We start from the raw sequence: 25246 nt of genomic DNA, 5'->3' as shown, positions 1-25246 counted from the left end.
TGTGGCCAGCCTAAGGCACACCTGTGCAATAATCATGCTGTCTAATCTTGATATGCCACACCTGTGAGGTGGATGGAGTATCTCAGCAAAGGAGAAGTGCTCACTAACACAGATTTAGACAGATTTGTGAACAATATTTGAGAGAAATAGGCCTTTTGTGAACATAGAAAAGGTCTTAGATCTTTTGAGTTCAGCTCATGAAAAATGGGGGCAAAAACAAGAGTGTCGCGTTTATAATTTTGTTCAGTGTATATATATATATATATATATAGATAGATAGATAGATAGATACAGTGGGGCAAAAAAGTATTTAGTCAGCCACCAATTGTGCAAGTTCTCCCACTTAAAAAGATGAGAGAGGCCTGTAATTTTCATCATAGGTATACCTCAGATATGAGAGACAAAATGAGAAAAAAAAATCCAGAAAATCACATTGTAGGATTTTTAAAGAATTTATTTGCAAATTATGGTGGAAAATAAGTATTTGGTCAATAACAAAATGTCATCTCAATACTTTGTTATATACCCTTTGTTGGCAATGACAGAGGTCAAACATTTTCTGTAAGTCTTCACAAGGTTTTCACACACTGTTGCTGGTATTTTGGCCCATTCCTCCATGCAGATCTCCTCTAGAGCAGTAATGTTTTGGGGCGGTCTCTGGGCAACACGGACTCCAAAGATTTTCGATGGGGTTGAGATCTGGAGACTGGCTAGGCCACTCCAGGACCTTGAAATGCTTCTACGAAGCCACTCCTTCGCGTTCGGCGGTGTGTTTGGGATCATTGTCATGCTGAAAGACCCAGCCACGTTTCATCTTCAATGCCCTTGCTGATGGAAGGAGGTTTTCACTCAAAATCTCACGATACATGGCCCCATTCATTCTTTCGTTTACACGGATCAGTCGTCCTGGTCCCTTTGCAGAAAAACAGCCCCAAAGCATGATGTTTCCACCCCCATGCTTCACAGTAGGTATGGTGTTCTTTGGATGCAACTCAGCATTCTTTCTCCTCCAAACACAACAAGTTGAGTTTTTACCAAAAAGTTCTATTTTGGTTTCATCTGACCATATGACATTCTCCCAATCCTCTTCTGGATCATCCAAATGCTCTCTAGCAAACTTCAGACAGGCCCGGACAAGTACTGGCTTAAGCAGGGAGACACGTCTGGCACTGCAGGATTTGAGGCCTTTGTTACTTTGGTCCCAGCTCTCTGCAGGTCATTCACTAGGTCCCCCCGTGTGGTTCTGGGATTTTCGCTCACAGTTCCTGTGATCATTTTGACCCCACGGGGTGAGATCTTGCGTGGAGCCCCAGATCGAGGGAGATTATCAGTGGTCTTGTATGTCTTCCATTTTCTAATAATTGCTCCCACAGTTGATTTCTTCACACCAAGCTGCTTACCTATTGCAGATTCAGTCTTCCCAGCCTGGTGCAGGTCTACAATTTTGTTTCTGGTGTCCTTTGACAGCTCTTTGGTCTTGGCCATGGTGGAGTTTGGAGTTGGACTGTTTGAGGTTGTGGACAGGTGTCTTTTATACTGATAACAAGTTCAAACAGATGCCATTAATACAGGTAACGAGTGGAGGACAGAGGAGCCTCTTAAAGAAGAAGTTACAGGTCTGTGAGAGCCAGAAATCTTGCTTGTTTGTAGGTGACCAAATACTTATTTTACCGAGGAATTTACCAATTAATTCTTTAAAAATCCTACAATGTGATTTTCTGGATTTTTTTTTTTCTCATTTTGTCTCTCATAGTTGAGGTATATCTATGATGAAAATGACAGGCCTCTCTCATCTTTTTAAGTGGAAGAACTTGCACAATTGGTGGCTGACTAAATACTTTTTTGCCCCACTGTATATATGTATATGTATGTGTGTATGTGTGTGTGTGTGTACATATATGTGACCCTGGACCACAAAACCAGTCTTAAATCGCTGAGGTATATTTGTAGCAATAGCCAAAAATACATTGTATGGGTCAAAATTATAGATTTTTCTTTTATGCCAAAAATCATTAGGACATTAAGTAAAGATCATGTTCCATGAAGATATTTTGAAAATTTCCTACTGTAAATATATCAAAACTGAATTTTTTATTAGTAATATGCATTGTGAAGAACTTCATTTGGACAATTTTAAAGGCGATTTTCTCAGTATTTTGATTTTTTTGCACCCTCGGATTCCAAATTTTCAAACAGTTGTATCTCGGCCAAATATTGTCATATCCTAACAAACCATACATCAATGGAAAGCTTATTTATTCAGATGTATGAATTGAAAAATTGACCTTTATGACACGTTTTGTGGTCCAGGGTCATATATATATATATATATATATATATATATATATACACACACACACACACACACTTGTGCGTTATTTACATGTCCCTTGCAGAATATGCAAAACGTTAATCATTTTAACAAAATAAGAGGGATCATGAAAATTGCATGTTATTGTTTATTTAATACTGTCCCGAATAAGCTATTTCACATAACAGATGTTTGTATATTCTCCACAAGACAAAATAACTGAATTTATAAAAATGACCCCATTCAAAAGTTTACATACCCTTGAAACTTAATACCGTGTGTCATTTCCTAACATTTTTCACAGTACTTTGTATTGTTTGCAATGCACATAAATATGCAATTGCAGACTAAATTTTTGCAGAAGATGCTCATAATCGGGTCAATGTTCCCGTGTCAAATGTTACTGCAGTTAATGACACTTTAAAGTGTCAATCCTCCAAGTATGTGCTTCATTTTATGACTATATATGACTCTATTTACCTTGCAAATGGAGCATTTCAAAGCCATTTTGCAAACCGTGAAACAGTAGTTTTGTGACATTGATGTAATTGACCAAAGTGTGGGAACAAGGCTTGCTCTGTAAACAGTTATGGATTTCAGCACCCCAGTGTATGGGCGACTGGTTTGATTACTTTTGTTGTTTCATTTGGAAAAGATTCAGCTGAGCCTCAGAGAATTAAAAATTCCTGGTAAAAAAAAAAAAAAAAAACAACAACAGCGAGATCTAAGCAGGGGATAAACCTTATTTCCTCTATTTAACTGTTGCAAAAATTCTGAGCTATTTTTTTCCATGTGTTTTCGGTTCAGGAATGCTTTTTCCAATAAATAAATTTTAGAAACAAAAATATTAAATAGATGCAATAAAATTGCAACATTCATTATCCAATTGCATAAGCACCAAGAAAAGCAACAGCTGTGGATATTTGTCTCTAAAGAAAAATAAATGCAATGTGTGTGGTTTCGCATTGCATGACTTCCCAGTGATGACATCATTAAATCAAGATGCGTTTTACATCAAAGCAGTCGGACTAATGAAAACCTTCTGATAACATGATATCTCAGCTCAACTTTAAGCAGGAAATGACAGACCATCGACGTCATGGGGATGGAGTGGGACGGTGCTAAAAGGCACATTATAACATTTCGTGGGCCTGGATGATGTTGAAAGACGCTCAACGAGGACCCACGAGACTTACAGTTGAGGGCCCATTTGTTGAGCTGTGTTTATGGATCATGTGAGTAATATAAACAGAAAGCACGTTTCTGAGCTCGGGCTGAGTTGGCAACAGGAGCCCACCTGTGTTTAATCACAAAGACACGATACATGTAACTACACACCGATCCAGCTGTGAGGGCTGACGCTCGAAGCTTACAAGTGGAAGGATGAACTGAGAAGTCGCGCTTGGGACTCCTAGAACTTGCTTGTGGTGAGATAAAGGTGAGTGAAAGGTCACAGATGTGAACTCGCCGATGTTTTCCCTTCCTCCCGCGCGGTGCGGGTGAGCTGAGGCTGTGACAGACAGCGCGGGAGATTGAGAGAAATGCTTCTTTCCGCTCTTAAATTTTTAAAAGCGTTGTGGAACTCGCTGGGCTGTTGCTATGACTGCAGCGGTGTAGCGTTTCCCTGCAGCCGGTGTGCATCAAACTCCACTGCGCGCAAACTGATTGATTCACTACCAATAGCTTTAAACTTCATTCTGCGGCTTGGCGAGAACCTGTATGCTTTAAAACGTTATTTTACGGACATGGTTGTGAGTACGCTTCACTTTCTCAATATGTTTTTGTCGGAGTATATCTGATTTGTTCAGCTGTTTTGTTTATTAATGCATTAAAAATCATTAAATTGCATGAATATAGCCTACTGAGGACACCGGGGCTAGTTGTCACAAAGATTTCAGCAACTATAATGTTTAGAGTAAGAAGTCCAAATAGACAAATGCTTGTTTTTCGTACTCGGTGGTTTCGTGTCAAACACTAGCTCACTTAATTAGAATAATTAACCTACGTTAAACTTAAACTAGCATTTTTCCCCTAGTAAACACGTGAACACAAAACCACAATGGCATATATATTAACACAACGAGAAAACTTGCATTTTGTTTTAGATTGGGGCAAGTTGTCACATGCTTTAAATGTCATAAATGCATACAGTTGACAATTCTTTTTATTTAATTTTTAATCCAACAATGTATAAAGTAGGCTATTATGGCTATTATTGAAGTGTAATAACTATTTTAAGTTTTAAGTTATAAATATTTGGTGTATTTTTGTATGGGCATACCGAAATTGACTTAAATAAAAATATACATAAACCAACTATTCACTGGAATAAAAAGTGTGTCTTCAGTGCTACCAGTTACAAAGTTTACACATTTTTATGTTTCTAATGATTTAAATGTCCAATGCTCAAAATTATTTGTCAACACAGATAAACTGTGCATAAGGTCTTTACAAAATATGTGAAGAAATCAGCTTTACATTTTTTGAACTGGATAATAAAGGAGAAGCAGTCAACAAGTGACTCCTAAAAAAATATATATGCAGTGAATCGATACTATTCAACAGTATTGCATTAACTACAGGGTAATTGTAACAAAATATGCTCAGACTGTTTGTTTTCCTGTCACTTTTTTTGTTCAGGCATACCTATGTTTATAAGATGACACTCAACACACAGAAAGAGGGAAAGGAAACACTGAGGAGAAGAGCTAGTACTCCCATCCCCTCCTCTCGTCTAGGAGGCAAGGGAGAAAGAGACCCCTCTGCTGACCCGTATCACCCTCCGCTCGCCCAATCAGCCTCGTACCACCCCGGAGACAAGAGCATCCACTCACGGGCCAACTGGTCTTCAGACTCCGAGTCGGACAGCTCTGGAGCCGAGTGTCTTTACCGTGTGGTTTTATTGGGGGATCACGGTGTGGGGAAGTCAAGCCTTGCAAACATTTTTGCTGGAATACAAGAGAAGGATGCCCACAAACACATTGGAGGTATAAAATCCAAAATATATTATGGCTTTTGTGGATATTTGTTCATGTCTACGTTTTATATCAGTTGAGTTGATTCATTCTGTTCGGTTCAGTCAACTGAATGTTATTGTTTAACAGTAAATATAGCATTGATACACTACTGTAAAAACGCATGGCATTGTAAAGCCTATAAAATAACCTTGACTAAACTGTTAGATCTGCCTGATTGATTGCACTCACGTGTCCAGATTGATCCTAAAACATTAATTGTATGGTGATATTGATTAATACGTCGGTCAGATTTGCAGCTGTTATCTAGAGCATTGTTGCCTGTTTTATTCCTTTAAGCACAGATTTGAAACTTTGCAGTGGTTTAAACATTATATTTTTATACTATAAATGTAGAATCATTTCGCTTTATTTTGCTGAAATGTGGTCATTACTTTTAAGCGGACAGCACTTGACTGATTTAAAGTCAGCACCATAGTGTGGTCTTTCCCCTTTGTCCAGTCCTGTCCATCTTTGGTGTGCCAAAGGTGTGAGACAATCCATTTTGGCTGACACAAAACTGGTCCATCAAAGACCTATGTATAAACCTACCAGTTAAATATTAAGCACACAGATTTATGTGTCTCCCTAATGCACTGAACTATGCAAAATGCCTTTTAACAAAGCAGTAAATGAGCGTCTGTGAGTGGCAATCTGTTGACCTACATGTTGTTTTTTGTCTAACAGTATGTCTCGTGGCTGTGTTGGCTTTGACCTGAGCAGAACATCATCCTGTAAATAATCATGTCATTGACAGACTGATGTGTGTATATTGATTCTTGTATCAGTGGAGACATATTAGTTGGCTACACTTCTGCGTGCTAAATAAAAGCAGTTTCTAATATTTTTAAATCTCCTTTATGCATTTAGATGAATGATTTTACTGTTTTTGGAAGATCTTCTATGCTTACCCAGGGTGCATTAAGAGTGCAATCATATTGTGAAATATCATTACAGTTTAAAATGTTTTCCAATTTAATGTATTTTAAAATGGAATTTATTCCTGTGATGGCAAAGCTGAACTTTCAGCAGCTGTTACTCATGTCTACAGTGTCAGCCTTCAGAAATCATTCTAAAATGCTGATTTTTGTGCTCAAGAAACATTTCACATTATTATCAGTGTTAAAAACCGCTCAATACATGTTTTTAAGGATTATTTAATGAATTCAATGAAAGTTCAAAAGTATTAGTAAAAATTTACTCAAAAAACAAATTACTTTTACAAATTAACTTCTTATTTACAAATTAACTTTTAACAATAGATAGATAGATAGATAGATAGATAAAGTCTTAATGGCTTTCTTTGAGTGATATATTTGTTTTGAATGCTTTATAATTGCATTGCATTAATTAGACTGAAGAGTATTAAAAAGATCAACGTGGTGCTATCATATCTGTAAAGATGTCTGCACTGGCCGCCTAGGCAGTTGAGGACACTCTTCTCTGTAGGGCATGTCTGGATTATATTGTAGATTTGGTCTTAGCATTTAGATGTTAGCTGACATGAGGCATTGAAGTTGATTAAGAACGCTGTTATTCTTTATCGTGAATTCACATTTCATGGCCAAGTTTGTCCTTAAGTGCTATACATCTTGTAGAGGTCTTGAAAAGTGACATAGAGTAAATGTGGAAAATGTGGAAAAACGAGACAAGGTCAGTATCAACCTAGACTGGAGCAAAGTGTGTTTTATCTTCTTGTCAAACTAGCTATGCGATCAGTTCATCAGACACGGCTCAGTGATCTTTCCACCCTTCCACTTCACATGCATTTTTCACGCTTGTGATTATAATAAAGCACTGTTCAAATGTAAAAGCAGCAAAAATGTTGTTTTTTAACAGGTCAATTCCTGATAAATAACAGGAAAAATACTTTAAAAAGCAATAATATAATATAATTTCCCAATACATTGTGCACACACACAAATCTATAATTTCCAAGAAAATGTTTATATATTTATTTATTTTTAATGTATTTAAAGGTAAAAAGTATGTTTTTGGGAAGTCACATTAGAAACATTTATGTTGTTGTTGTTTTTTTTGTTTTTAATGTAATATTTTTTTTCTGCGTGTTGGTTGGGTCACATGTCTTTGATTGGTGGACAAAAGTTTTATTTATTAATATGCAGTGAAATGCTTTTATAAACTTTTATAGATAAAATACACACTTAAATAGTAAATTATGCCAAATTACTTGAGGTTTTCTTTTTATGAAATCTTTATTCTGTCTTTGTCTGCCACAAAATAAATAAAATTTAATGTCAAATGCAGAAATGAAAAACGAGCAATATAGAGTAGATGAGCTTAATTAATAGTAAATTAATGAGTAAATTATTAGATAGGACAAAAAATGAGTGTCAGTGACATTGACCTAGTTGTTTGTAGCATCTATCCTTACATGGCAATGCTGTTTTGGATGTCAGATTGATGTCACTGATGTTTTGTGCCCAATCAACTGAAAGTAGTGTGCATGTTTCTGTAGAGGATACATATGAGAGAACCCTCATGGTCGATGGGGAGGAGACGACCCTAGTTGTGATGGACACATGGGAAACAGAAAAACAGGTATGCAAACATCATACATCAATGTCTCAACATATTCGCCTCAGTAACCTACACGTTGAATTACCGAATGTAAATAAAGGAAAATCTGAAGGCATGTGGTCTTCAGGGGGTTGCTCGTGTCTGTCTGCCAGCCCAGAGTCTGTGCTTTGCAGACACAAGTCTCACCTACAGGGCCATAATGCCCTTTGATGTGCAGTGCTGTGGAAAAAACATGGCCACTTGCTGCCAGTGGCAAAACTCCATTGAGCGATGCCCTGCAGTGAGCAAGCAACATACAGCTGGCCCCTGCTGCTCACCACACAGCCAAGTACACTGATCGCTCTGGGGCCTAATTACACCGCTATCGATGACTCTCCTCTCTGAGGTCTGTCTGGCAACAAGGCTTTTCTGCTCTCAAGAATTGACAGAGATATTACAGAGATAAATTATTCTGTACTTACAGATTACGAGGAGAAAAATCTTACAGTGCACAACTTTTTTTCGTGACACACAGCTTTCGGTTGTTTGTTGTTCATCTCTCAGTACATGCACAATTGTTTAAAGGGATAGTTCATCCTAAAACAAAAATCTGTCATTTATGTAGTCACCCTCATGTCATTCCAAAGCTCTTTGACTTGCTTTCTTCTATAAAAGTTTTGAAGAACATCCTGGTCATTTTTTCCTAATATAAGGAATGAGGACTACAAAATGACAACAAAAAACAACATGAAAGTGTGTCCTGACTATGCAAAAGTTTTTTTTTTTAATGTTTTTTGAAAGAATCTCTTATGCTCACCAAAGCTGCATTTATTTGATTAAAATGACAGTAAAAACAGTAATATTGTGAAATATCATTACAATTTAAAGTAATTGTCTTATATTGTAATATATTTTAAAAATTAAAAAACGTATTCCTGTGATGCAAAGCTAAATTTTCAGCATCCATTACTCCAGACTTTAGTGTCACATGATCCTTCAGAAATCATTGTAATATGCTGATTTGGTGCTAAAGAAGGGTATTGTCATCATAAGAAGGTCTTATGTTCATTGAAAAAGTTGTGTAGCTATGCTATGTTATATGAACTTTTATAACATTATAAATGTCTTTACTGTTGTTTTCGATCAATTTAATGCATCCTTGCTGAACAAAAGTATTTTTAAAAAGTACTGACCCCAAACCTTTGACTGTTAGTGTAGAAAATATGACGTGTACAGACTATTATGATACTTTTGTTTTTGAAGCTTAAAAGCCTTGTCATTGTTTTTTTTTTTTTTTTTTTTAAAAAGAATAATTTATTCAGTAAAAATACCTTGTGTTTGTCACTTATTTGTGTTCCATAAAAGAAAGAAAGTTAAGGTTTTTACATGAGGTTGAGTAGTCAATGAAATATTCCTTTAAACCACTTTTTTGATGCCCAAGGAGGAAGATGAGAAGTGGGTGCAGGATTACTGCATGCAGGTGGGCAATGCTTACATCATCGTTTACTCCATCACCGACCGCAGCAGCTTTGAGAGCGCATCAGAGTTACGAATCCAGTTGCGTCGCATCCGGCAGGCTGAAAACATTCCCATCATCCTTGTGGGCAACAAAAGTGACTTAGTCCGATCTCGAGAGGTGGCAGTGGAAGGTGAGAAGAGTTTTGATTTGTATCATTCACACAGACAGATCATAGTGGGATGTTATACACTACCATAAAAAGTTTGGTTCGGTATAAGGAAAGATTTTAATGAAAGAATTTGAAGAAATTAATACATTTAATAGGCAATTAAAATGATCAAACATGACATGTAACACTGTTTCTGCAAAAATGTTAAGCATCACAACTGCTTTCACGTTGATGTTGATGATAATAAGAAATGTTTCTTGAGCACCAAATCAGCATATTAGAATGATTTCTGAAGGGTCATGTGACTCTGAAGACTGGAGTAATTCAGCTTTGCCATCACAAGAATGAATTACATTTTAATAAACTGAAATAGAAAAGTTCATTTAAATACTAATAATATTGCTCAGTATTACTGTTGTAGTGTATTTTTAATCAAATAAATGCAAACTTGGTGAGCATAAGAGACGACTTCTTTCAAAAACATTTAAAAATCTTACCCCAAACTTTGAATGGTAGGGTATATCACAGTCTAACTCATGAATGCACAATTGTTTGACATGGTGCAGATGCATAAGCCTTCAAAGCCTTGTGACGGGTTTGGTTTTACACAATCCTGGTCTTCTGTGGCAGAGGGTCGGGCTTGTGCGGTGGTATTTGACTGCAAGTTCATAGAAACCTCTGCCTCTCTCCACCACAACGTTCACGAGCTCTTTGAGGGCATTGTGAGGCAGATCCGACTGCGGCGAGACAGCAAAGAGATCAATGAGCGCCGACGCTCCATCTACAAGCGAAAAGAGAGCATCACCAAGAAAGCCAGACGCTTCCTAGATCGACTTGTAGCCAAGAACAACAAGAAGATGGCTCTGAAAGTGCGCTCCAAGTCCTGTCATGACCTCGCAGTGCTGTGAACCCACAGATCCCTCTCAGTCCTTCAGCTCTGGGTTTCTTTGTTTTCTGTTCGTAAAGCAAAAGAGGATTTGTCTTTCTGATAAGTCTTCTTTTAAAGTTGGACATTAATTCACATTTTTATTTGTTTTGTTTATTTATTCATTTCAAAATCTAGCATTAACAAACTTTTTATTGATTCCCCTGAAGATCTTTCAGATTTTTGATGGATGTTTGAATTAAATCAAAGGTTTATTACTATATATCACCAATTAAGTGGACTTTGTTTTGTAATGAACGTTTTATCAATGTTTGCCTTATTTGACAAACTGAATAGGCAATATAATGAGTTAACAAGCAATATTTATTATTTATTGTTGTTTATATGTTTTCCTTAAAAATGATAATTTCACCTTATTGTTTTTTCTAACAAAGGAAGAATTTTGTATACACTGAAAGACATTAGCTATGAGAAACACACTGCAGTGGAAAAGTTAAACTAGAGAGACAGCTGAAACCAATGTTTTTTTTTCTTACAAGTTTATTCTTTTAAAGCAAAAAATATTATGGACATGTCAATCATCATTTAAAAAGGGCATGTGAATATCCTCCATAAGCCTGTTACAGTTTAGTTTATTTGAAAGAGATATTTGGTCAGTAAACATTATAAAGGTGTCAGCTATTTTTGCAGGAATAACAACAAAAATAATGGTTTATAGGCTATATCTCTCAATGTATTTTTGTCTACTTTTTTGGCACTGGACTTGGAGGGGAAATGTTTTTTGTACAACTTAATGTTGTTGGTTTGTAAATATTTATTTCCAAAATTTGTATAATAATAAATGGTTTGAAATATGTAAATACAATTATGCTTTGCATGAATGCAGATATAACTTTCAGTGTTTTTTATTATTAAATCCCAATCTGAACTGAGTTTCTGCTTTTTCCCACCCAGTCTGTATTTCAGAAGAACATAAAAGTTGTTATATTTCATTGTCGCAAGTCTGCCATTCTTGATTCATTTTAAAGATTTAAATTATTATTTTTTATTTTTTTTGTTTTGTTTTTTTAATTGTATATTGTTTTATCCATAAGGTGCCCTGCTGTTCATAACGGAAGTATTTGCTCATGTTCCGTGACCTCTCCTTGAATCTGCTATTATTACTTGTGAAAGAATTGTTCAGATATCCAGATTTAAGTGGATGCTGTCCTGAACAACCCCGTATTGTCCTTGTTCTCGGATACAGTCGAGTGGCTCTGAGGGCTTTTCTACAAAAATATGGAAACAATCAGTGAAATCCAATCACTGAAATGATATTCCTAAAGGACTACGATGAAATGCCACGGTCAGTCCATTTTAGTTTAGTGCTCTATTTAAAGCTATTAAGCAGATTACTCCCTCAAATGCTAATTTTTAGAGAATGTTTGTTGTATGGGTCATACAAGGTCAAATATATTCCAAACCTAAAGGCAATGCAACTGAAAACCATTATACCTCATTGACTGCATGGTGCTATTTGTATTCTTAACATCTTCAGCTATAATGCAGAAACAGTAGAAATAGACAAGTTCTGCATATCCCAAAGCCAACCCTCAAAATGACCAAGAATGCCACTGTAAAGACGTCAAGGTCAAGTTTGTGGATGGTGGTTTTCCCAGATGCCGATTAAACCTCATGTATAAAGTTACATTGTCAGTTGAGGGTCACCAATGCAAAGTTTACTCTTAGACTAATTTGATTTGTGTCCATCTTCCTAAAGAAATTCCTCCAACTGTTGTGTAAAAATTTATGCTTTTTTTTTTTTTTTGGACACATACCATAGTTCACCCAAACAATTAAATTGTGTAATTTATTCAGCCTAATGTTCCAAAGCTGTATTGCATTTTCTTTTTTCTGTGGAACACAAAGAAGTTTTTTTTTTTTTAATAATTCAATTTAAAAACCTTTTGGTTCCACAATGAATGTCGATTGGGGTCTGGTGCTGTTTTAGACTCCACTGACTTTCATTTTATGTCCAAAAACATTTTTCAAAATATCTTGCTTTGTGTTCCACAGAAGAATAAAAGTCAGGTTTGGACCAACATGAAGGTAAGTGCATGATGATGGAATTTCTATTTTTGAAGCTATTTTCTATTTTCTATTTCCATTTCCCTTAAAAGGAATAGTTCACCCAACAAAAATTAAAATTAGCTTAAAACGTACTGACCCTCAGGCCATCCAAGATGTAGATGAGTTTGTTTCTTCGTCTGAACAGATTTGGAGAAATTTAGCATTACATCACTTGTTCACCAGTGGATCCTCCACAGTGAATGGGTGCCGTCAGAATCCAAACAACTGATAAAAATGTCACAGTAATGCAGCTTTTCACCTTAAAATATGTTAAATGTTGGAATGGAGTCATGTGGATTGCTTGTTGATTATTGTGATATTTTTATCAGTTGTTTGGACTCTCATTCTGACAGCACCCATCCACTGCAGATGATCCATTATTGGTTAGAGATGAAGTGATGTAATGCTAAAATCTGTTCCGATAAAGAAACAAACTCATCTTTACCTTGAAGGTGAGAACATTTTAAGCATATTTTCATTTTTGGGGAACTATTCCTTTAACAACCAATGGATATATTTTTGCAACAGTTGCTCCTGTGTCCATGTGTTTGAGTATTTATCTGCATAGGGAAAACATGCACTGGGGCAACCACTGTCCAGCACCAGGAAAAGAAGCAGGAGGCCAGAACTGCAATTAGGCCAGCTAGTGTGCTGCGCCTGGGTCAGCTCTTTCCACTGGCCCCCTTGTCACCACTGGAGTGGGGGAGGGGACGTGGCGTTCTGGCTGGGAGCTCAGTGCATTGATTTGGTCAGGGTAATGGAAAGAATGCTTCACTCCACACTCAACCTTTCCCCCAGCTAATACAGCCTACACACATGTACATGCAGATCGCACGCAAATAAACAGCTTTTGTTGTCTTTCTGTACATTTAATAGGATTGTTTCCCCCCTATAGTCATGCACATAGTTAACATTTGAAAAATGTTGAAACTAACCAACATATGGTGGCGTCTTCAGTTCAGATGTGCCGTTCTCTAAACTGCTTTGAACTATGATTCATCTTCCAAGCTGTTTTACCAAGTAACAATTAACTTTGCACATACCCAGCAGGTATTTCTGTGGTGGAAACACATGCAAGGCTGTTCCTTCCTTTCATAACAAGTGGAAGTGTTTTCCAAATACCAAAAAATAACTGTGCATTAAGCGTCTGACATGAGATTAAAGAGAGTGCATTCACCAGAGCCATGCAGTAAAAAACTAACACAACAGGGAAAGAGAGAGAGAGGGAGAGCAGAATGGAAAAAGTGAACAAGACAAAGGAGGTGGCAGTGCATACAAGAAGACGAACGGTCCTGCACTGGTCGCACTGACTGGTTCTTGTAACGTGTCAAGAATCTGGCGTCCTCCAGATGTGTGTCATGTTCATACTGTGGAAAGCCTCTGGAGAGAATTACATTTGGCTGCACTCTGCCTCACTGTGAGCGCAAGGAAAGAGAGAGCTAATTACGGAAAGTTGGCAGTCAGCAGAACATCAAGCAAGATGTGGCGAGAGTCAACGGAAAGAATGAGATTAAACCAAGAAAAATGTGGGGTCATATATTTTTTTTACTCATCAAAAAGATGAGTAATGAATTTGTTAATGTGTATTTTACATTGCATAAGCCTGCTTCTCAAGGTATTTGTTTACTGTTCTGGTTCACTGTCTGACTAAGTGTTATGTGGTCTCAGAGGTATGGTGTAAATCCATAGTCAGCTGACTGACTCTCACTTCAAGGCCTGAGAGAGGAAAAGAGCAGCAGTTCTACATTGATTTTAATGTTCCACAGGGATTACTTTTTTTCTCATCATTGTTTTTCTTTTGTACCCCACACTTCCTTTGTGGATTTGTACCTTAGAAAGAGCACATTATTCCATCTATCTATCTAGCTATCTATGTGAAAATTAGACACACCCACTCAACATACATTGTAACAGACCAAAGTTTTAAGAACTTGTGAAATAAATTCAGTAATGTTCAGCCATAATGCATAAAAAAAAGCACACGGCAGTGAAGAAGTGAAACTCTAAAGCATTAAGAGGACCAGAAGACTCAACTAATAGGTTCTGATCAAGCATTCTTGTTCATTTTTGTTACATTTTTATTACATTTTGATGTTGAACTAAAATTACACGTAACATTAAAGAAATGAAATATTGTGCATTCATTTTACAAAAATAAAATTATTAGCTATACGATCATGGTCTCCCTGTCTGTTTTGACAGCGAACAACACGAGTGTGACTCGTAAATGAACAATACCAAAGGATTAAAATGAAAAAGAAAGTTTGAGGGTGTGTTAATTGTGCGTGTCACACTTCCGTTGTCAGTGTGTGTAACACGAGCTCCCTCTGGTGGACAGTTTCGCGCGTTTCCTCTTATGCAACAAGAACGGTACGTGCACGCGCAGTGGTTGTTTGCCGCCAGTCAGCTTGTCGTTTGTAACCGCAGCACGCGCCTTGTGATTAGTATTAGTTCAAACGACCAAGTTTTGGCTTAATACAATTGTGTTTTTTAGGTGTGCGTGGATTCGAATTAATTTACTGGGGTTGCAGCGGCAGCAGAAGTGGACAGTAGACCCGGGTTTTACCGCTCGCTTGTGGAGTCGGGATTGTAAAGCTTTCTAGGCCGCAGTGTCTGAGGTGAGACGGAAAGGCTAATGGCTGTTTACTGTTTGGATCTATTTATAAGAACAATGTGACCAATCTCAACTTATTATGTATCATACGAGGATCATATTGATATTATATGTATTTAATTCTTGTATTTACGACGTTTAAGGTTGGTTTGTTTAAGCTAGTTTGCAAAGACGAAGCGACTTTAGCCAGGTAGCTAACATAATGTGCTAACAAAGCAAGCTTTAAGATTATCTACTGATTATACGAAAGATGTGCACTTATAACGTCCAAATCTACCTGTAAGTCCATGATATGTGCTTGTGTTGTCTAAAGTTGCTCAAAATATGATCTAGACAATTCGCGATAGTGTGTGACAAAAACTGTTAGCCAGGAAGCTAGCGTGCTTAAACGTGCGTTTCATGACCCCGTCCAGTCACGCATATCCGCAAGTCAGAAATATAACGTTACAGTCCGAGTTTAAAGTGCTATTTTGGGAAGAGATTCGGATAAATATATGTATTGTAATTTCAGAGTAAGTTTTCTGTACTTAGATTAAACACTAAACGTCACTTAACATACCGCTTTCCTCGTCTGCAGAACAACAACAACATGGCCGATGATTTGGACATTGAAGCAATGCTGGAGGCTCCATATAAAAAGGTGGGTGTTTATGCAAGTAAATAAACTCGGTCAGGAATCTGTATAGCTTTCATTTGAAACTGCTAACCAGTCGTGTTTTCTCTAAGTCTTTATTGTCAGATCAATAACTTGAATGTTTGTCATAGTGGTTTCAATGAATAAATTGCCCATCTATCTCTTTTTGTAGACTTGCCTATATCTCACCTCTACTCCCATGAATTCCAGTGTGAACTGTCAAAAAAATGAAGGTAGTAATTGCCCAATATATTGATGTACTGTGGTACCCTTGGTTGAAATACATAGGCAAATTATACATAGGTACCGCCAGAATAAATGCAGTGGGTGCACATAAGAGCTGGTATGAACTCTGTGGAGACTTTATTCATGTTATTGTATGCATGGCATTCTTAGTTTCATATTTATTTATCAGGAAGTTTACTTTCTAAATACCTAGAACTAGATTGCATGTTTTACAGTATAAATATATGGCAGGAAACCACTTAAAATTTTATAATCCCCAGTGGAGAAATCCTGGAGTTGACAAACACAAGAAAATCCACAGAGTCTCTTTATTCTCTTTTCATCACTTTGAAAATAATCTGAAATGAATATACTGTAAATGTCATCTCTTTTGGTGAAAAAGAAAAAAGTATTTATGCATGCTGCTGACATTTAAAAGTATTCATAAATGGTTATTCTGCGGTTTTACGAACTGGAAATGATGGGGCTCAGCATATAATGTCATAACGTTCACTGTAGGATATAGCTATTGTACAATCTATAAATATTTATCAAACAACCTAGCCTTTTAACAACTACAAAAGAACAACTCAACTTTAGATGGTCTGTGGGAGTCGCTATTACTAAGCCGTGTGAATCCCTGTTTGCTTCAGGGCGAGATGTGTGACTGAGGTGGCATCAAGCTCTTTCAATCCACGAAGGCAAATGGGGTGAAGATCACTGGAATGGCATCCACCACTGGAGCTCGTTTAGTGGCTGGCTGCTAGCGTTGCCACTTTGGGTCTTAGGCTCAGATAGCCTTGGTACTGAACATGTTGGGCTGCTTAATGAATGAATGAATGAAGTGTCTTTAAAAAAAAAAACAATGCTATTTTACATACTCAGCACTAGCACTTGAATTTTTGTCCGTCTTACACAAGTAATGCAAGCACTAGTAAGGAAGAACGACATTGGCAGCCATGTGATTGGTTTCTTTCTAAAGGTCTCCCTTGTAATTGTCGTCCTCCCACTCAAATCCTGTAATGAACTCCTATTTAATGATCATATCATATTCTCTTTTGTTCCCATCCCTTTTTTTCCTTACGACTTGAAATGTTTCGCCGTCCTCCTCATGCTGTCTTCTATCGACCCTGCTTAGGATGACAACAAGTCCTTAAGTACCAATGGCCACGAGGAGCGGAGCAAGAAGTATGTTTTGTATAACCCTTTTAGTTAATTTTGTCTTACAAAACTCTTCCTTAAAGTTTCTCTTACTAAACTTGAATTTTTTTGAATCACAAGGAAGAAGAAGAGCAAAAGTCGCAGCAGAAGCCGCAGCCGGGAAAGGAAGAGAAGCAGGAGTCGCGATCGCAAGAAGAGTCACGACCGTAGGAGGAGCCGCAGCAAAGATCGGAAGCGCAGCCGCAGCAGGGAGAGACGCCGCAGCCGTTCCAGGAGCAGGGAGCGTGGTGGTCGCTACAGAGCTCCATTGTACGTAGCCATCTTTTGCTTTGGGTTTTAATCTTCATGTCAAGTGTCCACACAGTTTGGAGAAACAGCACTCTTTACCATAGTGAGCATGTTAACCTGAAGTAAAAGGTTCCCACAGTACTCCTGATGAGTGTGAAAATGTCTTCCAGAGAATACTAAGTATGCAGAGGAGTTTAGCTCCCATCCCAATTTACATGTCTGTTTTGAATCAGCAGTGAAGATGAGTAGATTTCCCCCAAAACAAGGAATTTGTTGTAATGTGTACAACATTAACCCTTGTGTTCCCCTTTGAAGCTTTCAGCATATATTTAGAATTAGCAGTAGAGCGAGTAGTCGTAGCTACTGAGATTAAAAACCTTGAAAACCTTGTTTTTAAATCACAGTTCTGGCCTGAAATTTAACGGTGGTCCCAGGGGGAAGACTGGCCCACCACCTGCCATCAAACTAAGGTTTCTATGATACTATTTTTGTTGTGTGTGGGTAGTTGCTTGTTCTGTGTATGACTCAGACATGGAAAGTCTTTCCAGAAATATTCATAGAAATTTTCTCTCAGCCGTAGAAGGTCTAGAAGCCGCAGTCCTTTCAAGAAAGACAAAAGCCCTATAAGGTAAGTTTATTTCAGCCTTGATAATTACGTTTCCCTCAATTAAATTCTTTGCTGATTATAGTAATTCATTGCTTGTTTTTGTCTTTTGCTAACAGACAGCCCATTGATAATCTTACCCCTGAAGAAAGAGATGCACGCACAGTGTTCTGCATGCAGCTGGCAGCCAGAATCCGACCACGAGACCTGGAAGAATTCTTTTCTGCAGTGGGAAAAGTCAGTGTTTGTGCATTTATTGTTCTGCCTCAGTAGCCTATTCTACTTTAGATTTGGATAGACGCCTCTAATTCTTATTGTTCTTCTTTAAAGGTGCGAGATGTGAGAATCATCTCCGATAGAAACTCCAGAAGATCCAAAGGAATTGCATACATTGAGTTTGTGGATTCCACCTCTGTACCTTTGGCAATAGGCCTTTCTGGTCAAAGACTTCTCGGAGTACCAATCATTGTGCAGGCTTCACAGGTAATGTAGTCCCTCTGAATGTTGAAACATTTGCACAATTTTTGCTTGTCGATGTTATCTTCTAATTATTAATTGTTTGACCAGGCTGAGAAGAACAGAGCAGCTGCATTGGCCAACAACTTACAGAAGGGCAGTTCTGGACCTATGAGACTGTATGTTGGCTCATTGCATTTTAACATCACAGAAGACATGCTCAGAGGCATCTTTGAGCCATTTGGAAGGGTAAATAGTGCCATGTATTTTTCTAACTTCATGTTAGATTAATACTTTGTTTTTATTCATTTTGATATTTCCTTTTTCACACAGATTGATAGTATTCAACTGATGATGGACAGTGAAACGGGACGATCAAAAGGATATGGCTTTATCACAGTAAGTTGTGTGGTTGAGTTGTTTTGGGACAGAATTTCTGACATTTACAAGACAAGCAGTTGGTGTCAAGCTCCAGAAGCAGTTATTCATATCCTCAAGAGCTTATTAGCTTTCCTCTTTCCCCACAGTTTGCTGATGCCGAATGTGCTAAGAAGGCTCTGGAACAGCTCAATGGCTTTGAGTTGGCTGGCAGACCAATGAAAGTGGGACATGTGACAGAGCGCACTGATGCCTCAACCGCCAGCTCCTTCCTGGACAATGATGAGCTGGAAAGGACCGGCATTGATCTGGGAACGACTGGTAGACTTCAGCTCATGGCCAGACTGGCTGAAGGTAAGGATGTACTCTTTGATCTGCTGTATAATTTTCATACTGTTATAAAGTGATTAATGTCTTGTGGGATTTTTTTTACAGGGATTAAAATTCTTAGATTTTTTGTCTGTTAGGTACCGGTCTGCAGATCCCACCTGCTGCTCAACAGGCCCTTCAGATGAGTGGCTCCATGGTAGCCATGGCTGCAGCTACTGGTCAGTTCCTTGACTTTTGGGTTCAGTAGATGTGCCTTTAATAAGGCCTATGGAGTTTTCAATTAACATCCATATCTTTTCTTTCAGCTGCTATGAACCCTGGATTGAGTTTTAACATAAATGTGCCCACAAACCAAGCTTTGAATCTACCATCACAACCAATTGCAACACACTGTTTCCAGCTGTCTAACATGTTCAATCCAAACTCGTAAGTAGCAGGAGTTAGCAAAATTACAGGTATATAGAGAAAATACTGATAAAGAGCATTTTTGCCTGAACTGCATTGCTTTCTTGCAGAGAAAATGATCCTGGTTGGGAAATTGAGATTCAGGACGATGTTATTGAAGAGTGCAACAAACACGGTGGAGTCATACACATATACGTGGACAAGAAATCAGCTGAAGTATGTTTTTCCCTTAAACGTGATCATTAATTACTATATTAAATGTGGAGCATAAATATATTTACTTTATTGTCATTCTTTTCAGGGTAATGTTTACGTGAAGTGTCCCAGCATTCCTGCTGCTATGGCTGCAGTCAGTGCGTTGCATGGACGTTGGTTTGGAGGTAATTCTAAATTCTGTACATCTTGATTTGAGCATCGTCTGTCTAAATTCTAAAGCAATATGTGTTATGATCTGATATGTATTATGTATTCTGTCTAGAGCCATATGTATTATGGCCTGAATTATTTCACATTTCAATTTTATTTTCCAGGTAAAATGATCACAGCAGCTTATGTTCCTCTTCCTACATACCACAACCTTTTCCCAGAGTCAGTGCAGGCAACACAGCTTCTTATGCCCAGTCGCCGGTGATCAATCACCCCTGGAAGACTCAACTTTTTCTGCCTTGCTCTTTTTAACTTTTGGACAATAATAACAGTTCTGCAAGCTGTGGCAAAGTTGTTTTGTTTCCTTTTAAGTTGGTTACAAAACCAGTAAGGTTAAAAGTTTCACTTGCATAGTGTCCTTACAGGTCTTGGACTTTGAGAGAAGTTCTGTGGTGTAAAAGAAGTTTCCTATGTACAGCTTACTTATTGAATTTTGCTTCTTGATCTTTTATTGTTCGTACATAATTTTTTTTTCCCTCCCTTCAACATATATTGTCTTTGTGATAGATCTGATTGGCATGTTTCTCACTTGAGGAAGTGTACAATATTGACAGATACACAATATAAATGGCTTGGATTTAAACTGCAATTTTGATCAGACATGAACATATTCAACTTTTTGGCTCTATGAGCTGTGGGAACTAAATGGCTGACAAATCTTTTGTTCATTTAGAGACCATAAGGTTTAGAAACATCTTGTTTTTCTAATCAAGATTTGATTTTTGTAAAGTCCTTGATGAAAGTTCATTTCAAATAAAGCCAAGATAACAAAAAAAAAAAAAAGTGATCCTCGTTTCATTTGAACTGAATTTGTTTTTTTGTTTTTTTTTTAAACCGCAAAAGAGAGATGTCTTTTTGTTGCTGAGGTTTGCTGCTATATTTATTGGTTAATGTTAATGAGTATAAATTAAACTGACAAAAGAGGGACGTCCAGAAAGTATCCAGCCATATATTATGAATAATAAGAGATGAGAGAATGCAATAGGATGAAAACGGCTGCAGCTGTGTGCAACTGGTCACGACAATGCACCTGCCCATGCATCACATCTCGTGCAAGAGTTTTTTGGCAAAACATCAAATCACCCAACACCCCTCGCCCCCAGTCCAGATTAGGTGCCTTGTGACTTATTTTTCCCAAAACTGAAATTACCTTTGAAGGGGACTGAGACATCATTATCCAATGTACAATGTTTCTTGTATTTTGTGTCTTTAATGTCTCTATTTTTCATATTACTTGACAGGATACTTTCCAGGCAGCCCTTGCATTCTAATCAATTAATGTGTTTTTTTTTTTTTTACACTTCTAAATTATTTAAAGTAAAGCTTTAAGTAGATTAACTATTAAAGTGAATGACTGTATGTCATCTCTATACATCTTTGCCAAATCTTTTGGCAGACTGATTATTTTGGCAATGCGCTTGGGTTCAATGGAGCCGCAGCTGTCGCTGACCAGAGCGTGACGGATCAGTTGAGTAGTACTGTTCTCATCCTCCAGAGCAGAAAGAGCTCTACTCTTCCTCTCCTGCAGCAGTCTATGCATCTGTCCCACTGTAAAACACAGTCCAGAAACTGGCTTCTTCCACTGCATGTCAGATCGATTTTCCCCCAAGACTTGCACCACAGTCTGCCTGTGCATCAGTTCCCAAAGACCATCAGTAGCTAGAATCAAGAATTTGTCCTGTGGTCGCAATTTGTAACATGTAGTTTCTGGATCTGCTATGAGGTAAGGTGGTGTGTGGCAGTCCGGCAGCAGCATTTTTGCATTTTTGTTCCCGATCAGCAGCTCTGGATGTGCCTCATAGATGCGATTCAAGAGCTCACCGCTCCACTTGAATTTCATGTCTCCAAAAGCCCTGAAAGGAATCAACAGGCCCAATAATCTGTTATGTTTCACCACTGTCTTCTGCTCAGAAGCAGGATGCCTGAAAGAACCCGTTGCATCTCATCTGGGTTGTGGGCATTGTGGTCATTGGTAACACTGAGAGCTGTCCACATGAGCCACACAGGCCGTGCATCCAGACCCAGCCACCCTGAGAGGTGTGAAACGAGCAAAAGGAACCCTAAAATCCACCTGGGCCTCCAAGGAAATATCGTTATCCAGTCTCTTGAAAGAGTTTCTTATATCACTGTCGTCATCATCATCCTCATGCAGATCTATTCTCTCCTGCCAGTATGTCCTCAGGCTATTGAAGTATAGCTTGCAAGCATCTGTGCTAACATAGTCGTTGGGATGTTTGTGCCATTGTAGCACTGGAAGTATAGGCCGTTCACTCTCCACAGCCTCCTCTATCTCAGTTAAAGTCCTCAATGGAAGTAGAGATACGGCTATGTAGTAAAAGAGGCGTTCACTAACTGCTTGTGCGCAAGCAGAACCTGCGTGGCCATCAAATACTCCAAACAGCATGCCTCGGCTCTGTAGACACATTGCAGCACTCCGTCTGTCTTCACATGGGGAGTTTGATGGAAGGATATTACTATCAAACCCTTTTATTGACCCGTTATACCATCCATCATAGCCATTTGGTTTTCAACTATATTCATTAGTCTTCAAAACATGGTCTATTTGTGTGTGACATCTCTTTTGCTTTGGCATTGTATTTTCTTCTGGGGTTTAGAATCATTGGTGGATTTGTGCAGACTGGTGTGCAGATTGTAGATTGTAGAGTCAAATATCCCTGCACTGCTGTTTTTCATCTCTGTAACGACCGCTGATGTCTAAAGTGGTGCACTGAAGTTGGAGACATTTATGCCAAGAGAAGTTATGGTGGATTCTGAAATAAATGTTTTAGGTTAAATGAGTAAAAAAAAAACAATCAAACCAAAGTAAGCAATCAAGATTTACTGTGCTAAGTAGGATACATAAACATATAACTGAATAAGTACAGTTCAGCCATACTGTATAGTGGCAAAAACAAAATGATTGCATGCAAGTGCAGCTGTTACTAAAGGCTCTCTAGACACCAAATGATTCATTTTCAATAAATACTAGATATATTTGGAATTGTATACCTGTTAGAGCCTATGTGAATATTGTAAACGTACTTTTCCGGACTTTTTATATTTCTTCATTCTATACTTCCTCATTGTCACACGTTTTAAAATAATTTTCAAGGAATGGGAAAGTATAAAATCCATTCTATTTATGGGCGTTTCTTCAACTAGGGGCACTTTTAGCCTTGTGAAGTTGAATAAAAAAAACTTGTTCAAAAGTAACATAATTTTAAATAATGTGTCTAGTTTTAAGGTCTGTAAGAGGACAAACTTAGATTACAAGAGAAATTGTTAATATATTAAAAAAAATTTCCAACCTGCAATGAACAAATGTCATTTCCACCACATCTCAATATACAGCTTTTATTTAAATATAGAATAACTTATGTCTCTCAAGAATTGTCTAAGATCATTTTTGTAACTAGTTTTACCTGTTTTTCCACAATGTACAATAATTATACATTTGTCAATGAGATAAATTAACTGCCCTAAGGACCAAACGCTGAACTGTACACCTTTCGCACTCTGAAATGTAATATTGGTTTGGGTAAGAGCTTACTAGAAAATAAATATAACTTAAATAACTTGAATTTGTATATTAAGTAGAGCATGATCTCATAAATTGTGGATACATTTTTAATGTGTGATGAAAACTTTTTAAATATTTTTTAAAAATATGTGTGGTGATGGAAATGACAGGGTGTTGTGAAAATGACAATGAATTAACGTGAATGTAGAGAAACAGTAGAGATATTTATTAGAAAAAGTCTTAAACTCATCACACTCATTTAACAAAGCCATTAAACATATCAACTGTACTTTGTAACCATAAATGTAATTTCCACCACAGAGGGCAGTGTGGTGGAAATGCCGTTTCTGTAGATTTTTGTGAAGAAATGGAAGACAGCTTCACTGATTAGCTTTGAATTAATAATTAGCATTTCATGTATGCAAAATACTCTTATTTAACTTACAATTTTTAGCTTTTTAAAAACACCCTTGAAGGTACAGCATGTTTGGAAATGACGTAGAATAAATATATTAACTGATCAAGCAATATTTACCTTGATTTTTCTTCATTTGTTGTTGATGAAACTTTAAATTCCCTCCATGTCCAACATGTGCTCTGATGTCACTGAACATTTCCATAGAAACCACCTAAACAATCTTTCATACAAACTGTTTAAAGGGACATTACAGTGTTGTGGTGGAAATGACACCAATACTGTGTGACAGCTATATTTGTATTAAAAGTAATATTGATAGTAGTCTCACATTAAATACTATAATGTATTTTAATTATTTTACTAGTGCTTAATTCAGGTACATTAATAGTTACCAGATAAGTCATATTTTTAAACTGTATTTTCATTGTTGAAGTTTAAAAGTCTTGGTGTGCGACAAGGAGAAAACAGTGATTTTGATAAGGAGGTTGAAAAGTATGAAAAAAAAATCATAATAGAAAGGTAGTAAAAGTTTTTAAGGTGGTTTTATTGTTAGTTTGACAAAGAAAGAGGAATTTGTCCAAAATTATATGTGTTTTTTTAAAAATATGAGCAATGAACATAAAAGTGCCCATAGTCTAAGAATCACCCTTATATTCTTGCGCGGGAGCGCGCCCACCTTGTGCGGTCATTCTGCTGCTCGTGGCAGGACGAAAATTTATTTCAGTAGTAGAAAAGTAAAAGTAAAACTTAAGGAAGCCGAGCCCTAAAAAACACAAATGTCATAATTGATTACACAAAAAGTCAAGATTGAGACAAAACGTAATCATTATGAGTATGACATAACGTTACACTGAAATATTAATACAGGAAATCAAAGTCGATTTTTTTGTAAAATTGTGACTCTTCATCTCATTTTTGGCATAAGTTCTATTTTTATGCAACAGTTATGTTTTTAATAATTAAAAACAACTAATTATGATTCTTCGAAACTATGTAGCTTCACTTGTTTTTTATTAACAAGCAACAAGAAATAACAAAAGCTTCGTCATGATGACGTAATTACGTAATGAAACAAACAACCACCGAATCGGTTCTTTAAAACGATCTGTTCAAAAGAACCGATTCGCGGAAATCATTTGGACTTCCGATCACTACTTGTGGGAACATTATATAGACAAAATAATAATATAGACAATATAACATAACAAATATAAGAACATAATAAAGACAAAAAAAATATATTTCATTAAACGCTGTTGATTTTCTCCAACTGGATCTTTGTTCTGCAGTGAGGGGCTACTGGAGGACAGATGAACGAA

At 37.3% G+C, this 25246-nt stretch overlaps 3 protein-coding genes across 6 annotated transcripts; 2 read left to right on the top strand and 1 right to left on the bottom strand.

The window, feature by feature from the left end:
- Positions 1–3311: 3311 nt before the first annotated feature.
- Positions 3312–11477, top strand: rem1 (RAS (RAD and GEM)-like GTP-binding 1). Of its 2 annotated transcripts, none has more exons than XM_058790461.1 (5): positions 3312–3749; positions 4952–5298; positions 7805–7887; positions 9287–9494; positions 10104–11475. In XM_058790461.1, the coding sequence occupies exons 2-5, from the start codon at positions 4971–4973 to the stop codon at positions 10379–10381; spliced, it is 897 nt and encodes a 298-aa protein (XP_058646444.1). In that variant the 5' UTR covers positions 3312–3749; positions 4952–4970; the 3' UTR covers positions 10382–11475. The 2 variants fall into 2 exon arrangements, with proteins under 2 accessions (XP_058646444.1, XP_058646445.1); XM_058790462.1 differs by lacking the exon at positions 3312–3749 and adding an exon at positions 3793–4062 and having other exon boundaries at positions 10104–11477.
- Positions 11478–14837: 3360 nt separating this feature from the next.
- On the top strand, positions 14838–20663 carry rbm39a (RNA binding motif protein 39a). Of its 3 annotated transcripts, XM_058791937.1 has the most exons (17): positions 14838–15086; positions 15660–15722; positions 15889–15949; positions 17080–17129; positions 17223–17411; positions 17795–17860; positions 17965–18018; positions 18114–18231; positions 18325–18477; positions 18562–18699; positions 18784–18849; positions 18978–19182; positions 19296–19376; positions 19464–19584; positions 19674–19779; positions 19865–19943; positions 20094–20659. In XM_058791937.1, exons 3-17 carry the CDS (start codon positions 15944–15946, stop codon positions 20192–20194), a joined length of 1533 nt encoding a protein of 510 aa, XP_058647920.1. In that variant the 5' UTR covers positions 14838–15086; positions 15660–15722; positions 15889–15943; the 3' UTR covers positions 20195–20659. The 3 variants fall into 3 exon arrangements, with proteins under 3 accessions (XP_058647920.1, XP_058647919.1, XP_058647921.1); XM_058791936.1 differs by lacking the exon at positions 15889–15949 and having other exon boundaries at positions 20094–20660; XM_058791938.1 differs by lacking the exons at positions 15889–15949; positions 17795–17860 and having other exon boundaries at positions 20094–20663.
- Positions 20664–20918: 255 nt separating this feature from the next.
- Positions 20919–24107, bottom strand: si:ch211-15p9.2 (uncharacterized protein LOC562650 homolog). Its single transcript, XM_058791939.1, is given in 4 exon segments — positions 20919–21915; positions 21918–21982; positions 21984–22760; positions 24045–24107. Coding segments are annotated over 3 exon segments (1110 nt in total). The 5' UTR covers positions 22415–22760; positions 24045–24107; the 3' UTR covers positions 20919–21301.
- Positions 24108–25246: the final 1139 nt, after the last annotated feature.

The sequence above is a fragment of the Onychostoma macrolepis genome, chromosome 11, assembly GCF_012432095.1.
Source record: "Onychostoma macrolepis isolate SWU-2019 chromosome 11, ASM1243209v1, whole genome shotgun sequence".
Lineage (NCBI taxonomy): Eukaryota > Metazoa > Chordata > Actinopteri > Cypriniformes > Cyprinidae > Onychostoma > Onychostoma macrolepis.
The sequence above is the reverse complement of the archived record's forward strand: the minus strand, read 5'-3'. Positions and strand labels throughout refer to the sequence as shown.